Source organism: Cylas formicarius, unplaced genomic scaffold (assembly GCF_029955315.1).
Source record: "Cylas formicarius isolate icCylForm1 unplaced genomic scaffold, icCylForm1.1 PGA_scaffold_3__17_contigs__length_32017465, whole genome shotgun sequence".
Classification (NCBI taxonomy): Eukaryota; Metazoa; Arthropoda; class Insecta; order Coleoptera; family Brentidae; genus Cylas; species Cylas formicarius.
Window position 1 is genome coordinate 31,178,673 of NW_026844326.1, and position 17,895 is coordinate 31,196,567.

Genomic DNA, 17,895 nt, shown 5'->3' on the forward strand with positions numbered 1-17,895 from the left:
ACTGTGTCGAGAGAGAGTTTTAGGTTTCGTCAATTATACATTATTTGTGCAAATTTTAATATTTTCCGATGTTTACTGTAACTGTAAGTTCGACAAGATGTGAAGGACGCTTTATACAGGGTGCATGCAGGTGGTCCGCAGGAACACGATAGAAAAACATTGCGCTCCTTTACCACACGAAACCGCGAGGTAATAAAAAGCTGTTTCGCTATATGCGTTACGAACGACGATTTTTCGAAAGCAATCTTGTTACCTTCGGAATGAAATAGCCGCAGGTGGAAAAATACAGAAGTAATTACTTATCCGTATTTTGTAAAATATCAGTTTCGCTGTAGGAAGTCGGCATTAACTGATAGTGTTATTAGCATCATCATCGTCGCAGAGGGATCAAGATGCTGTCAATTTATAGCCTCGCCAAAGCCTCATTTGTTGAATTAAAAACGGAAATTCGGGATTTTCGACTGGGTATAAAAGCTTCGAACTTTCAACGTAAGATCACATTCGAACCTTCCCCAAAATGAAAGTGATTATTTGCGTTGTTGCACTTCTTGGCCTGAGTCTAGGTAAGTTTTAAATAATACAGTATCAAGTATCACTGCCTAGTTGTTTAAACTGAACCAGAGGCATTTCTGTTAATATATAATGGTTACAACAATTTAAAATATTATTTAAGCTCATCTGCTATTGCTACTATACTACTCATCTTTGTTTATATTCTCTGCATATCAACCAAGTGTTTTACTTTGGATATCGTATATCCAAATAAGCTAATTCTCCAATTAATTAAATTCAATTTTTTGAGTTCGTTTGCTAACTAGAGTCACCTTAACAAGTGCCTGTCATCTATTTTCGGATTATTCATGTAATACCGTTGTTATTGACGATACAATGTCAGACCACAGATCAATTTTACGTTCAGCAAGCTCTGTCGATAATGCAAATATCTTTCTATTTTGAACAAGCACTGTTTCATGAAAATCGGTCTAATATGTATAGCGTATGTAGTCTTGATTGTGCCTTTGACTATTTTTATTTGTTGCCTTTGTCAAATTTCAACAGGCATATTACTTTTTCGAGGTAGTAGATCCTCAATACAAGCAGTGGAGTATTTTTTGTTCGGATCTTCTATGACCTCAGTAGGCCGTTTGGGTATTTTAATAGAAAACTCATTTTCATCTAACTTAGAGGTTATTTTGTAAAATAACCAAAAGTGCTCGCTAATTTACTCGAAATTTTTGTTGAACTTTCCCAATTGGTACGGCTCATGTGAAAACATTGAAGGTTTATAAAATAGCTAAAATAGATATGAATAAAATGCAAAATCTTGTTCAATTTTTATATTTTATATATATTTTTATTATTTTGTTTGATTTTTGGAATATGTAAGAGTAATTCCTTCCAACCTATTTACAATGCTGCGTAAACACTTCAATATCCTTATAGAACTGCACAAATGGAAGACCCTCACTCCATCTAGTCTATCTCAATATCTTGCACTGATAAAAAAGCAAATCGTTTTATTGAAAATACCACAGGAATTATTTTTAACTTTCCTGATTGGAAAATTCTTTTCCGTTATCACATGGACCACCCAAATCAACTGATCAATTGATCTTGACATACAAAAATTAATTCGTAGTCAGAGAATTGCTTTAGCATTTGTTTTTAACTCAGATCGGTGTCCAACATTATAATATTTCTATACTACTTCTTTTAGTAGGCCATGAAATGCAAGTACATTATTATTAAAATCTTATATTATACTGCAATTTTATATAGGTCACAGTCAGTTAGTTTTAATTCAATGATATTGATTACAATCTAGCAAGATTTTTTGTTTGTTGATTGTTTGTCATTACAAACTTCATAAGGGTATGATTAATTCGTTATATCAAAAGAATATTACTGTATAATAACATATTTCTAAAAAGTAGTTACTAACTCGAAAATTACCAATCGAAAATTGGGAAATGTTCTTAGCATAATTTTCAAAATTCTAATGTTTAGTTCATGATCGTCTGCCAATGTTCATTTATGTTCGTTTATCCGAATGTAAGATCTGACATTGTTTTCATGAGGCAGCTGCTAATCAGCATATTAGAAGTCGACCATGCCAGAAAACAGAAACCACATTCACATCACTTTATTTTGTATTCTTGATATCTATATAGTTGTTCCGCAGAGATCGGTTATGGGTAATGTTCTGTTTAAACTCTACATCAATGATGTAGAAACCTCCTCTATAGATTCATCTTTCATGCTACGTGCTAATAATTGTATTGGTTTTAGGTATTATTTTACTATAACAAAGAACAGAAACCACATTTACATCACTTTATTTTATATTCTAGATATGGGTAATGTTCTGTTTAAACTCTCCATCAATGATATAGAAACCTCCTCTATAGATTCATCTTTCATGCTACGTGCTAATAGTTGTATTGGTTTTAGGTATTATTTTACTATAACAAAGAACAGAAACCACAATCACATCACTTTATTTTATATTCTTGATATGGGTAATGTTCTGTTTAAACTCTACATCAATGATATAGAAACCTCCTCTATAGATTCATCTTGCATGCTACGTGCTAATAGTTGTATTGGTTTTAGGTATTATTTTACTATAACAAAAAACAGAAACCACAATCACATCACTTTATTTTATATTCTTGATATCTATGTAGTTGTTCCGCAGAGATCGGTTATGGGTAATGTTCTGTTTAAACTCTACATCAATGATGTAGAAACCTCCTCTATAGATTCATCTTTCATGCTACGTACTAATAATTGTATTGGTTTTAGGTATTATTTTACTATAACAAAGAACAGAAACCACAATCACATCACTTTATTTTATATTCTTGATATCTATGTAGTTGTTCCGCAGAGATCGGTTATGGGTAATGTTCTGTTTAAACTCTACATCAATGATGTAGAAACCTCCTCTATAGATTCATCTTTCATGCTACGTGCTAATAGTTGTATTGGTTTTAGGTATTATTTTACTATAACAAAGAACAGAAACCACAATCACATCACTTTATTTTATATTCTTGATATGGGTAATGTTCTGTTTAAACTCTACATCAATGATATAGAAACCTCCTCTATAGATTCATCTTGCATGCTACGTGCTAATAGTTGTATTGGTTTTAGGTATTATTTTACTATAACAAAAAACAGAAACCACAATCACATCACTTTATTTTATATTCTTGATATCTATGTAGTTGTTCCGCAGAGATCGGTTATGGGTAATGTTCTGTTTAAACTCTACATCAATGATGTAGAAACCTCCTCTATAGATTCATCTTTCATGCTACGTACTAATAATTGTATTGGTTTTAGGTATTATTTTACTATAACAAAGAACAGAAACCACAATCACATCACTTTATTTTATATTCTTGATATCTATGTAGTTGTTCCGCAGAGATCGGTTATGGGTAATGTTCTGTTTAAACTCTACATCAATGATGTAGAAACCTCCTCTATAGATTCATCTTTCATGCTACGTGCTAATAATTGTATTGGTTTTAGGTATTATTTTACTATAACAAAAAACAGAAACCACAATCACATCACTTTATTTTATATTGCATTGTATTGCATTGAACGTGAACTTAAGCTTATAAGCTACAAGTGAGTAAGATCACATCAAGTGGACCCCCCTATTTACCACTTGATCATAAAAATTTAATCTATATATATTTTTTATAAGTACTTATGATGGAATATTGATCCCCCAAACGATTTTTTAAAATTTTGATTTTAACAACATTTTTTTTAATAATGAAAATTGTAAGTACTTTTAATTAAAAAATGGATTAAAAAACACCCGTGAGAGCAGTGAAATTTTCTTCCGAAATCTTAAACTTAAATATGTAAAGCATATGACCGATAAAAAAACGTTTTTTTTTTTTCACCAAAAAATCAGTTAAATTTTCATTTAACTTAAAAGTTAGTTAACAATACGAAAACCAACAATGTCGTTAATATATTCTTAAAGTATAGACATTTGACCATGGATGCTGAAAATGTAATAAATTTATCTCTTACGGTTGATTTTTAATCCATCTTTTAATTAAAAGTGCCTAAAATTTTCATTATAAAAAAAATATTGATAAAATCAAAATTATAAAAAATCGTTTTTGGCAGCAATTTTTCATCAAAAGTGGTTATAAAAAATATATATAGATTATTTTTTTATGACCAAGTGGTAAATGGGGGGTCCACTTGACGTGATCTTACTCAAGTATAAATTATATAGAAGTCCTTGTTAATGTTTCTAGAGTGCTAATCAAATTTCGCGTTGCAATTTCAGCCGACTCATCGCTAGTTAGTGATATCGATTTGGCAAATGTCACCCACGGCACCATCGGCGGTAGAATCGTTGGTGGTGTGCCGGTAGATATCAGGAATTTCCCCTACCAAGTGGCGATCCTTCGCAACGGAGCACAAATCTGCGGAGGCACCCTTATCTCTGCCAGATGGGTAGTCACAGCGGCCCATTGCTTGGACAGCGAAATCATCACCAGTGTCACCCAATTGAATGTGCGCGTGGGTTCCACCGTTCATAACAGCGGAGGCCAGAGAATAGCCGCCCAATCCTACAGGCTGCACGAGAATTATAGACTAAGACAAGTGGATTACGACATCGCTCTCATCTACCTGGCATCCGCTGTGACATCTCCGAATGCGGCTGCGATCGCTTTGGATCCCGCAACCAGAGACTATTCCGCAGGTGAAGTTACCACCATTTCAGGATGGGGAGACCTTTGGGAAGGCGCAAGACAAGGTTCACTCACACTTCAGGCTGTTCAGGTAAATTTATTCGCTTCTTCTTGTTGTTTCCTATTCGAATTTCTTCTTCTTCTCTGGCACTACAAGTTGGCCATCGGCTTGGTCGATCCTGTGCCCTGATTTCCAATAAAATATGTTCCCTTCCATACAATTTCTCAACCACCACCGGGTGAATTTGGTGATCGTTTATTTCAAAAACCCCCTATATGAACTGGAGCATTTCAAGTATTGCTTTCAATTTAATAAAGAATGTAATGTAATACCTCACTTTAATTAATTACTGTTTTGTATTTATAAACATCGGTACCGTTTGATACTCGCATTTGATAAAGGCATTTATGTGAAAATCTGAACAACGTTTGTTCTTATTTAACTATTTTAAATGGATTTTCATCAAGTAAAAGCCACTTCAGTACAATATAATATTATTGATACAGGGTGTCCCACAAGTGTCCCCCCGACATCAACTTTGTTATTTTAAATAGAACACCCTGTATATTTCGTCATTTTTTGAACCCTTGGTTAAAATAAAGGTCACTTTCTTAAGAAATTCCTATTCGAATTTTGCACAGTTTATGCAGAAATTGAGGTTACGTGTTTTTTTTTCATATTTTGATTGCCCCATATAAAATTGTGTTGTGACGCTACTGATCCAGGTGTTGCAAACAAAATTTTACCGCAGACTAAGGAGATGATACACTACTCAATCAGTTTGACAGATGCGATTTAGCTTATACAGGGTGTCCCAAATAGGTGGTGCCGTTTATTTGAAATCAATTAACAAAATCTCACGATTTTCAAATGAAAAACCCTATATTTCGATGCAGATATATATATATATATATATATATATATATATATATATATATATATATATATATATATATATATATATATATATATATATATATATATATATATATATATATATATATATATATATATATATATATATATATATATATATATATATATATATATATATATATATATATATATATATATATATATATATATTTATCTTATATTTAAATTTTTCTTACTTTTTGAGATTTACGAGGTTTAACGATATATAAGAAAGAAAAAGACGCGAAGAACTGAATTTGAAAACCGCCTTGACAGCAGAATTAATAATTCTTTTGGGCCTACTATGTTACGTTTTTTAAAGTATTTTAATATAACACTTATCAAGATATTATATTTCGTTAGAAATGACTGGAGATTGTAAGAGATTCTGTACTAAGAAAATGCAGTCGCGTACCATCAATGTCTGCCGAAATAGACAGATGAAATTTTGTACGTCCGCAAATTGGTGTATTTAAAAAAAATGGTATACTGGTAAAGAAAGTAAAGATGAAGAAAATATTTTATTTTTGAAAACTTTACTTTCTATATAATTGCGTAGGCTTTCACGGCCCACGTCATAATCTGTGAGATTTTCCCGGCGGTTAGGCGTGGCGTGGTCCATTGGTTTTACTAACAAAGCTTTCATCTGCTACTGCGGCAGAACTTCCGGCATCTGAACAGTATATATCCAAAAATCCAATTTACTATGGAAAGTGAACAGGATCGACAACTCCCATTTTTCGATGTAATGGTAAACCGAGGCGATAACCTAAGGTTGGGACATAGAGTTTACCGAAAAGCCACTCACACGGACCGCTACTTGCACAAAAAATCTAACCACCATAAAAAACAAAAGAGAGGAGTTGTTAAAGACTAGTCGACAGGAATTAGTCAGGGGAATTGAGACACTTCAAGCAAATGGCTACAAATAACGGACCATAAGACCGAAGAAACAAAATAGACGGGAGCCTAATAAAGAAACGCCTCCCATATATCGGAGGAATAACGGACCGGGTCGGCAAAATAATGGCGAGACATAACATACAGCCAATTTTGAAACCCACAGGAAAAATACGATAACACTTAAGATCGACCAAAGATCCCCGAAAACCGCTGTCTTCGGCCGGAGGTATACAAAATCCCATGTTCATGCGGACACGTGTATATTGGAACAACAAAACGCACCATATCTACGCGCTTGACTGAACACAAAAGATCCTGTCGCTGGGAACAAATAGAAAAATCGGCGGTGGCAGAGCACATGTTCACCAATGGAGATCACAGCATCAAATTCGACAATACCGAAGTTCTGTCTACAGAGAAACATTACAATTTCAAAAAACGTGAAAAGGGGTTACAAGTAAACAAAATATGGCACAACGTCCTGTAAAAAACGCAAACAAAACCTTATAATAACAACACGGAGGGGGGGCACGGAAGCTCAAACGACCGTTCAGTCCGCCGTCCGTCCGAGCGGTTTGAAACAGGTACAATCTACGTTCCACTGAAGATATCTGCCGCAGTAACAGCTGAAAGCTTTGGTAGTAAAACCAATGGACCACGGCCTAACAGCCCGGAAAATCTCATAGATTTACTTTCTATGTATCTCAAAGGTTGCGACGTTTCGGGTATAAGTTTTAAAAAATATTAATTGTCGATTAGGTTGCAAATCGCCTTCTTTTGACAGGTTCCTGTAGTATCCCGTACCAGTTGCCGTAACATATACGGTTCCGTCATTACCAGCAGAGTGTGGTGCGCAGGTACTGCCGCAGGAGGTAGGGACGTAGGGACTCCTGCCAGGGTGACTCCGGTGGCCCTGCTATTGTCGCAGGAAGATTCGCAGGCGTGGTCAACTTCGGAGCCGGTTGCGCCAGACCCGGATTGCCCGGAGTTTACGCTAGCATTCCCTTCTACAGGAACTGGATCAGGACCCACAGCGGAATTTAAATGTTGACATGAATTTCAATAAATAATATCCATTACTGAGCGTTTTATGTTGGAAATTTGCTCGAAACGAGCTTTCTCGTTCGATCTCCATTTTTAGTTGGTAGTAAACAATTCGATTCAATTGTTACAAACGTAGAAACACTACGAAAACGAACCTTTAACCTTCCAGAGGTGGCGCCAAGTCTGACAGACCCGACGCAATCTCAATCTCACCGTGGCGGTAAAATTTCCAGTACTTCAATACCTTCATACAGCGGATAGTATTATTACATCTACGAGTTAAAAATTATTACCGAAAAGGTCTGTGAGACTTGACGTCAGTTTTCTTGTCACTTTCGAAAATCGAAGAAATCGCTAACGGTAGGTCCTATGGGATCGCCATTGGTACAGAAATGATCACCGTCGAAAAAAAAATTGTTTTTGTCTGTCCGTTCTCCGTGTTCGAAGTGTTTTCGGAGCGCGAGCATTGAAGATGCCAAGTGAGATTTTGGCGAAACGTCTGCAGGATTCCAGTCGGATGCAGGATTTGCAGGATTCCAGTTGGAGTTCAACGAGCGAACGGATGATATCCCGGAATATAGTGTCATCACATTTTTCCATCCGTGAATCAATACGTGAGAATATATATATATATATATATATATATATATATATATATATATATATATATATATATATATATATATATATATATATATATATATATTTCGAACATTTCGAACACTGTTTTCGGAGCGCGAGCATTGAAGATGCCAAGTGAGATTTTGGCGAAACGTCTGCAGGATTCCAGTCGGATGCAGGATTTGCAGGATTCCAGTCGGAGTTCAACGAGCGAACGGATGATATCCCGGAGTATAGTGTCATCATATATATATATATATATATATATATATATATATATATATATATATATATATATATATATATATATATATATGTATATATATATATATATATATATATATATATATATATATATATATATATATATATATATATATATATATATATATATATATATATATATATATATATATATATATATATATATATATATATATATATATATATATATATATATATATATATATATATATATATATATATATATATATATATATATATATATATATATATATATATATATATATATATATATATATATATATATATATATATATATATATATATATATATATATATATATATATATATATATATATATGACACTATATTCCGGGATATCATCCGTTCGCTCGTTGAACTCCGACTGGAATCCTGCATCCGACTGGAATCCTGCAAATCTTGCATCCGACTGGAATCCTGCAGACGTTTCGCCAAAATCTCACTTGGCATCTTCAATGCTCGCGCTCCGAAAACACTTCGAACACAGTGTTCGAAGTGTTTTCGGAGCGCGAGCATTGAAGATGCCAAGTGAGATTTTGGCGAAACGTCTGCAGGATTCCAGTCGGATGCAAGATTTGCAGGATTCCAGTCGGATGCAGGATTCCAGTCGGAGTTCAACGAGCGAACGGATGATATCCCGGAATATAGTGTCATCACATTTTTCCATCCGTGAATCAATACGTGAGAATATATATATATATATATATATATATATATATATATATATATATATATATATATATATATATATATATATATATATATATATATATATATATATATATATATATACATTAATATAATTTACTAAAATGTTTTTTTTTTCGATTTGACTTAATACGTATTACTTTCTGAAATAATAGGACGTAGCTTTAAAAGAAAACAGCGAATAGGTCCTTATAACGTAATTTTACGCTTTTAATTTAGCCTAGTTACTTATCTGCAGATTGTAAATCATCTAGTCCATCATTTGCAGTAGAAAGTTCGCATTATCTGATAGTGTAGTTATCATTATCATCGTGACAAAGGGATCAAAATGCCGTCGAATTATATCCTCGCTAACCCATTTGCGGAATTAAAAAACCAAATTTCGATTTTTGGAGGATTAAAAATTCATTCGTCTTTTCATTTAATATGATTTGGACGTTTCGTATTGAGTATAAAAGGCCCAAATCCCCAACGTACGGATCACATTCAAACCTTCGTCAAAATGAAAGTGACTATTTGCGTTCTTGCACTCTTTGGCCTGAGTCTAGGTAAGTTTGAAGTAACAGAGTATCAACTATCGACTAAGGTTCCAATAATTATTACAATTATTTATCTAAACTGAAATGATCAACTGTGATTGCGTTCAGATATTCAGTCACTCGGATCGCATTCACCTGTTTTTTAATTAACAATTAAAGATACTATTTTAGTACCATCTGGTTATTAATAAATACTACATTTAATATACCATCATATATGGGTTGTTTTCTTATGGAATTCAATAACTAAGGGGGTGATTTAAGTAAAGTTTTCAAGAATTAAAAATATTTTTTTTATATCAGTAATATAACTTTAGACATTTTAATGAAATTGAATGAAAAAATTGGCATGCCATCGACAACTTTTTTTGTAAAAAATAAAATGTCTATCTAAAAAAAAATATCTAGCTTTTAGCTACGAACTAATGTCTGTAGAAAAAAAATTAGAAGACCTTTTTTCACTTTTGCAGTTTTAATGAAATAACATAACAAGATAAATAATAAACGATTCGTATTTAAAAAAAATCTACCTACTATTAATAATTTTTGACAAAGTTGGCTTTAAATAAATTAATATCAACCATTTTGAAGGATACACTAAATTGAAAAACTGATGTCCAACAACCGCTTTGACAACAAAATTAATAATTATTATAGAAACAGCCTACTACAGTGATAAGGGTTTTTCAATTATTTTAATAAAACAGATAAATATCTAAATTCGTATTACCGATATTAAAAATACAATATTATATATATCATATATTTGATTACTTTAACACCCTGCATCTCAAAAGTTCAGACGTTTAGGACATGCGAAGTATTACATAATTTTTGGCATTCGTTCAATTAGCAAAACACCTTGTGTATCTTTTGCTCATTAACCGACGACTTTTTTGCATAGTTTCATTTCGTACTTATGTTTTTGAATGTTCCAGTCGCTGTAGTCAATATGAAGTAATTTTTTTTAGCTTTCTGCATTCAATTTTTTTCATAACTTAAAATGTTGGACAGTTTCTGAAAAATTAACTTTATAGTCGTGTTTTACTACTTACTCAATAAAGATAACTGATTCAATTGAGGTGGATTATATGGATTATACTAACTTTAACAAAATAAATAAGAACTAACAGTTCAAATGTTCACGAAATTATACGTATTCACTTGACAATTGTTTCGACAACACCGTGTGTTTATCAATTTAATTAATGTTATTGTGAGAATTTAAGTTTATTAATGCAGAGGTATTTAAATCTAATTGGTCGTTAAGCAAAACAAATTAGATGTTTTAAATTTACCGTAAACCTTCACACACGGACACAGTCATACATAACAGCTCAAATCACCCTTACACACAAAATGGCTGCATTTCACTCTTTTATACACGGACTTCTTAATACGCCACTCTCAACAGAAAATTACATTAAAGAACTTAATACCATTAAACTAATTGCAATTGAAAATTTTTAAAAAACAATAAAATGAAATGAATAAAATTTATATTGGACAAATAGATAGATCCTTCAAGAAACACATTAACGGACATATAACAACATTTAAATATAGTCTAGATTCTAATTATGCTACATACTTAGCGACATTTTTGATATTTTACATCCAGCCACAAAAAGTAGGAAATTAAATTAATTAGAAGCCATGGAGATTAACAAAATGGGACATTCAAATGTAAACCTCGCCATTATTAAACTTAAATCCTTACAATAACGTTAATTAAGATTTTATTGTCATTTTTCGGTATATATGGCAGCAGGTAGTTTGAAAATATTACATTTGATGAATACAAGGTGTTATCGAAGCAACTGTCATACGAATATATATATAATTTCGTGAAAATCAGAACTTTTAGTTTTTATTTATTTCGTTAAAGATAACTGAATTGTGGTTCAGCTTGCGATTGCCTGAAATTCAAAAAATTTGAAAGAAACTAAACGGGTCAGTAAACAACAAGCAAATCAATTTCAAAAAGTACATCAAGATAACATCCAAATTTGCGAGGTTAATATTTCTGCCGTGGATGCTTTCCAAGTAATAGGAAAATTCGATTTCGGAAAATTATATAGAAAGTTTGAGGAAAGGTTCCAAAAGGGGCTGAAAAAAATTGCAAAAGTTATAAATAATTTAGTGAAAAAAAAGGGTTTTGTTTTTTTTGAATTAAACAATCGTTTTTTGCGAGTAAATTTAAAAATTAAAAAGAGATTTAAAATTTTATTAATAATAAATAATAAAAGTTGAAGGCATGATAATATTAAATGTTATATAAAAAATAGAAAAAAAATTTCATATAAAATAATACATGGCTGTTTTTATCTTGATTGATTGAGTATTGAAAAAAAATAAATGAAAAAAAAATAACAAATTGTTTATTAAATAGACAAATAAAAAATTAAGAGAAAAAATGTTTGTATGAATCTGAAAGAGTGATGGAAATTATGATTTTTATAGAAAAAACGGTTCCTTAATTTTGAAATATACTCCCAAAAAACAAATGAATTTTTTAGCAACAAATATTTTTTTAAGGAACCCTTTTTTCTCTAAAAGTCATAATTTATGTCAATAAATAGATGACCAAAAATTTTTTTCTGATTCGCTCATAAACAATGTATTTGTTTATAACAATTTATTAAACAATGGTAGTAAAAAAATGCAAAAAAAATATTTTTATATACCATTATCAGATATCAAAACACTGCAGATGTCAACAAAAAAATATTTTTTAATAAACTTTTTTTTATTTTTTAATTTTCGATTGTTAATAAAAAAATAAAAACCAAAATTTTAAAATTTTTACAATTGCGATCTACTTGTAAGCCTAATACCAATAGCTCCACGAAGTCAAGAAATTCCTAAGGCTTTTGTCTAATAATTATCGAACAAAAAAATAATTTATGAACAAATTGGAACAATTTTTTTTTGTCGGGCGTTATTGTTAATTTGTGTATCCCAATGCTACATTAATTTTTTTATTCCTTAATATTCATATTTAATATGTTTAAATAATTTTAGTAGCGACACGCTTGAATGTTTTCGCTCATATGTCAGGGCTCCATAAAAATTATAAATATTGGAGGTACAGTTCCTGGAGCTGGCACTTTTTTTTAGCAAATTTGCTGATCTTTTCAGATCTTTTTTAACATTTCGAAAATTTTCATTATTTTTCGAGATATTAAAAAAAACAGACCATTATTTTTTTTTTCACCTAACTGTTTATAACTTTTGCAATTTTCTTCATCCCCTTTTGGAACCTTTCCTTAAACTTTCTACATAATTTTCCGAATCGTAATCATAATTTTCCGAGACTGTACAAACATTTTAGAAAAATGGTACATGTTGACCAGACTAAAAGTTGAATTCAGAAACAGAAACGACCATCATAACACAATTCTTAAATAATAAAAATATCACATATAGACATATTTTTAATTTATTTATAGTTTTTATTAGTATTCGGATGATCTCTGCAGCACCGAGAACGTTTTAAGAGTGCTTCTCAAAACTCGCGTTGCCATTTCAGCCGACTCATCGCTAGTTAGTGGTATCGACTTCGCGAATGTCACCCACGGCACCATCGGCGGTAGAATCGTTGGAGGGGTACCGGTAGACATCAGAGATTTCCCCTACCAAGTGGCAATCCTTCGCAACGGTGCACAAATCTGCGGAGGCACCCTTATCTCGGCCAGATGGGTCGTCACAGCGGCCCATTGTCTGGACAGCGACGTAATCACCAGTGTCACCCAATTGAATGTGCGCGTTGGTTCCACCGTTCATAACAGTGGAGGCCAGAGAATAGCCGCGCAATCCTACAGGCTGCACGAGAATTACAGACTCAACTCGGTAGACTATGACATCGCTCTCATCTACCTGGCATCGGCCGTGACATCCCAAAATGCCGCCGCCATCGCTTTGGATCCCGCAACCAGAGACTATTCCGCAGGTGAAGTTAGTACCATCTCTGGATGGGGAGACCTTTGGGAAGGCGCTAGACAAGGGTCGATCACCCTTCAAGCTGTTCAGGTAAATTTATTCGCTTATTTTTGAGTGAGCGAGCTGAAGTTTTGCTCCTTTTAAACTGACCATGAGACACATAAGCCCATTGGAAATGGCCGCGATCAGAAATTGACATCTATCTTTTTTTCGCTATGGAACAAGATAAGCTTACCAAGCCGCTGGCGTGTGGCCCCCTAACGGAACCAATCGAAATTGGGGGGACTCAGGTTTCGGGAAGTATTTTAAAAAAATTAAAAACCGCATTGATCTACAAAAAAATCATTTTTCGAAGACGGATTTTATTCTCGACATATTGCACAGTGTCAGTCTATTTTTTTTGCTTATTTTGGGTTTTACAAAAATATTATTTTCTCCGAAACCATTGACCCGATTGAAAAATATTAGTGGGAATCGCTATTCCTGGTATAATTTTTTATATTTTCTTATACAGGGTGCGTGCACAATAAAATTATATCGATTTTCTGAATGTTCAGCTACGCAGCTACGAGTCTTCGAAAGCAGATTTGGGAATCGTTTATTTCAAAAAGCACATTATTTCTGTCTGTCTGCTAACTTTCAGTATTTAGGTTTCATCAAATGATTTGTAGCTTACAAACCTAAACAATATACGGTTGATGGTACATTAGATTTAGAACTGAAGGAAAAGATCTGGCGATCTTGCTGGCCAATTCCCAAAACGTCGAAACCATTGGTTATTAAATAATTCGTATAATTCTTGGAACACCCCATCTAGTTGGTACCAAGAAGTTCCTGAAGGCTAAGCTTCTAGAGAAAATCACTTACCGCTGCTCTCAATATGGACGTTATTTTCAATGATTCAAAGCGAATTATAAAATTTGCTTTATTATCTTCTATTATGCACTAAATTTCTTTCGAGATTTAATTTCCTTTGTGACATGAGAATGGTCGACAGACCAAAATACCCTCTTGTGAAAATTTTACCAAACCAAAATTCATTAGAATATTGGTTTCCTTCCATTTAAAATCGATTTTATTGAAACCGGAATCAATTATCTGTAAATAGTTAATGAACCGTCAAACGGAAGTTATTCAACAAAAGGCGGTTATTCCATGGCCACCTAAAAGATGCCAAAGTAATCCAGTCCAGACATGGTACATGGACATTAGTTACGACCAACCCTGTATGATGTAAAATTAATTTCGATATCTGTTCGATACCTCCATAAACTGAGCCCAAAATTTTAATTTGCTATTAACTCCAATCTCGTAGTGATAAGAAATTAATTGAAGTTCTGTTTTGGTCGGCAAAACGGAGAAAATAATTATTTTCACGAAAACCGCTGGAGATAGGTATAGGAATGTATTATTCACCAAGTATCGTCAAGTATTAGCGGATCAGAAAATGCAATAATATACCGGGTGTCTCATTTAAAATTCCAGCGTTGATGCTACTTTTTAGGAAAACGGCAACATCGCGGCTTTTAAAATATCGTTATTTTTACAGGTTCCTGTAGTATCCCGCACGAGCTGCCGTAACGTATACGGTTCCGTCATCACTGACAGGGTGTGGTGCGCTGGTACAGCCGCAGGAGGCAGGGACTCCTGCCAGGGTGATTCCGGTGGCCCTGCTATTGTCGCAGGAAGATTCGCAGGAGTGGTCAACTTCGGAGCCGGTTGCGCCAGACCCGGATTGCCCGGAGTTTACGCGAGCATTCCCTTCTACAGGAACTGGATCAGGACCCACAGCGGAATTTAAATATTAGAAAGATGTCAAATAAATGATTTTCAGTATTGGAGCCTTTTTACTGTGCGGTTGGAAAAGAAGTTGGTTCTTTGTCATAGATAGATACATCCCTTATTACCACTTTATGATTAAACATTAAAAAAAAATAACACAAAACGTTACTATTGCACATTAAGAAAGAATATGGAGCGGCAATCAGAGTTGAAACAGTGATTCTGAAGGAACTTTTTTTACATAATTTAATTTTTTTATTACTTTCTATTGTAGTTTATTATATAAGCACAGATTTCAGGTATGTTCAAAAAGAAAGTTGACTTTTTAGTTTTATCAAAAAGTATTTATTTATTCATCAAAATTAATGCACCTTAGGGAGAATACACTTGTGCCAATCCTCAAAGCACTTCTGGTAAACACATGCTCGTATAGCCTTGAGTGCTTCCGGTGATTTTTTCCTTATGTCCTTAATCGTTCGGAACCTCATTCCTTTCATAGATTCCTTGAGTTTTGCGAACAGGAAAAAGTCGCCGGGGGCCATATCCGGTGAAAACGATGGCTGAGACAGACTGAGTTAGACACAAGCAAGGATGAGTGAGCAGTTGTTTTTCCTCCGCTCTGGAATACTTCTTGGTATCTTGCAACAGTCTGTACCGCCTCTTTTTACTCGGAGTAAATTTACGCAACATTATGACATAAATTGCGAGACACCATACGTGTAAAACGTCCACGAAAACTGACCAGAGGCGTGCGTCTTTTGCACGATGATGCACCAGTCCATACAAACCAAAATTATATTTCTTTAAAGTTGTTGTTAAAGAGATGTCATAAGTGTATTGAAGTTAAGGGGGATTATATTGAAAAATAATAAAAAATTGTTACTATGCTTTGTTTCTTTCATATTCAGGCCGGGAAATTTTGGCGCCGCCCTCGTAAGTAGTAAAAAAAACGCGTTATTTCGAATAATTTTTATTACCAAAATATCATCCTAAATCAATATGGCGCGTTCGAGATCTTAACCTATTAATAATTAAAGTAAAATCAATATTGACACTGTCAGTACAAATGCGAGATTCGCCGCATGCAAATCTAAAATAAATAACGAAAATAAATACCTAAATTTAACCCTAAACCAGCCCCATGTGAAACGACGAAAAAATATACGTTTCAAACGTATATCGTTCCGGCCGTTTCGTATTTTACACGCAATTAATTACTTTCAATAATCAGTCAGGACGTAATTGCATATTTAAGTACCGTGGAGACAAAACGTTCAAAATTTTTGCTTATTTCAAACATTTTACGCGGTACCTACTGAATGCATTTCACATCGATGGCAAGAGCGCACTTTTCCTACGCCGATACGAAATGTTGAATTCTTCGATCGGTACTTGCCATCTGCTCTTCGAACGATTGTACTCCGTACAATGGAAGAGTTTGGAGGTCCTTTCGCATCTCCTACGCGGAAAAAAAACCCACGCAATCGATAAATCCTCAAGTTGCTTCGCTCAAAAATCTCACCTGCTTATTTGCCAGTAGGCGAATCCCTCTGGACATTGGTAAAGGTACCCTTCTAATCCACGTCCACTTCGATGGCATTTGACGAACTCCTCAGAGCATTCGTTCGCTTCCAGCTCGTGATAGCCTTCGTTCGGGCACAGGGATCTTTCCGTGGGGACACGAATCTGCAAATAAGCTTCTATTAGAACGACGAACCTCAACAAGACATTCGGTACTCACTGGAGGCAAAGAGTTGACATCCAACTTCCTTAGCAGACTGGCTTGCGCTATTTCACCCCTACACGCTCGACTGGTTTCGTTTTGAGGCAAGCATTGGATTCGATCGTCGTCGTAGACCGTACCTGTCGGACAACTAAGTACTAGAATTTTGTAGTCGTGCTCCTGAGATCCTTGGGTGCATTGATAGAACAAGTTGCAGTATTTGGGATGCCTTCTGAAACCGGTCGGACAAATCAGAGCCACTTGCTGCCCTTCCAGCTGGCTAATGGGGCAGGACTCCCATTCGGTCCCACCGGTTGACCCAGAACTAGTAGTCGTAGTGTCAGGATTCACCGTAGAAGTCGTCGAAACACCATCTGAGGTAGTAGTGGTATCTACGTTGGTTGAAGTACCAACCGACCCAGTAACTTCTGTATTCTGCGTAGTTATTAAAGGTGAGTAGGTACTAGTAATGCTGGCTAACGTTGACGTAACGGAGTAACTCGAATCGGTAGCTGTAGAAGTGCTTTGAATTCCAAACGCATCGGAAGTGGTAGTCCTTTGTCCATCAACAGTAGATGACGTTGATGTTGTGTTGTAAGATGTGGTTACTGTACTTTGTGTTACCGATGTTTCCACGGGTGTTGAAGATCCCTGAAATTTATTGCATTTTTTTTTCTGTTATTTATAGTACGTTTT

General features: G+C 34.1%; 2 protein-coding genes across 3 annotated transcripts in view; one reads left to right on the plus strand and one right to left on the minus strand.

The window, feature by feature from the left end:
- Nucleotides 1-425: 425 nt before the first annotated feature.
- LOC132700110 (transmembrane protease serine 9-like) lies at nucleotides 426-15,495 on the plus strand. The gene is given in 7 exon segments (XM_060667230.1): nucleotides 426-563; nucleotides 4,328-4,827; nucleotides 7,340-7,429; nucleotides 7,432-7,597; nucleotides 9,672-9,761; nucleotides 13,285-13,784; nucleotides 15,244-15,495. Coding segments are annotated over 7 exon segments (1,644 nt in total). The 5' UTR covers nucleotides 426-517.
- Nucleotides 15,496-16,481: 986 nt separating this feature from the next.
- The window catches only part of LOC132699569 (hornerin-like), a 68,687-nt gene continuing 67,273 nt past the window's right edge, over nucleotides 16,482-17,895 (minus strand). For both annotated transcript variants that reach the window (XM_060666361.1, XM_060666362.1), the window contains 3 exons: nucleotides 17,218-17,850; nucleotides 16,999-17,162; nucleotides 16,482-16,935 (listed from right to left, as the gene is read on the minus strand). In XM_060666361.1, the coding sequence (XP_060522344.1) occupies nucleotides 16,803-16,935; nucleotides 16,999-17,162; nucleotides 17,218-17,850 (930 nt within the window). In that variant the 3' untranslated portion in view covers nucleotides 16,482-16,802. The remainder of the gene's footprint in view (nucleotides 16,936-16,998; nucleotides 17,163-17,217; nucleotides 17,851-17,895) is intronic.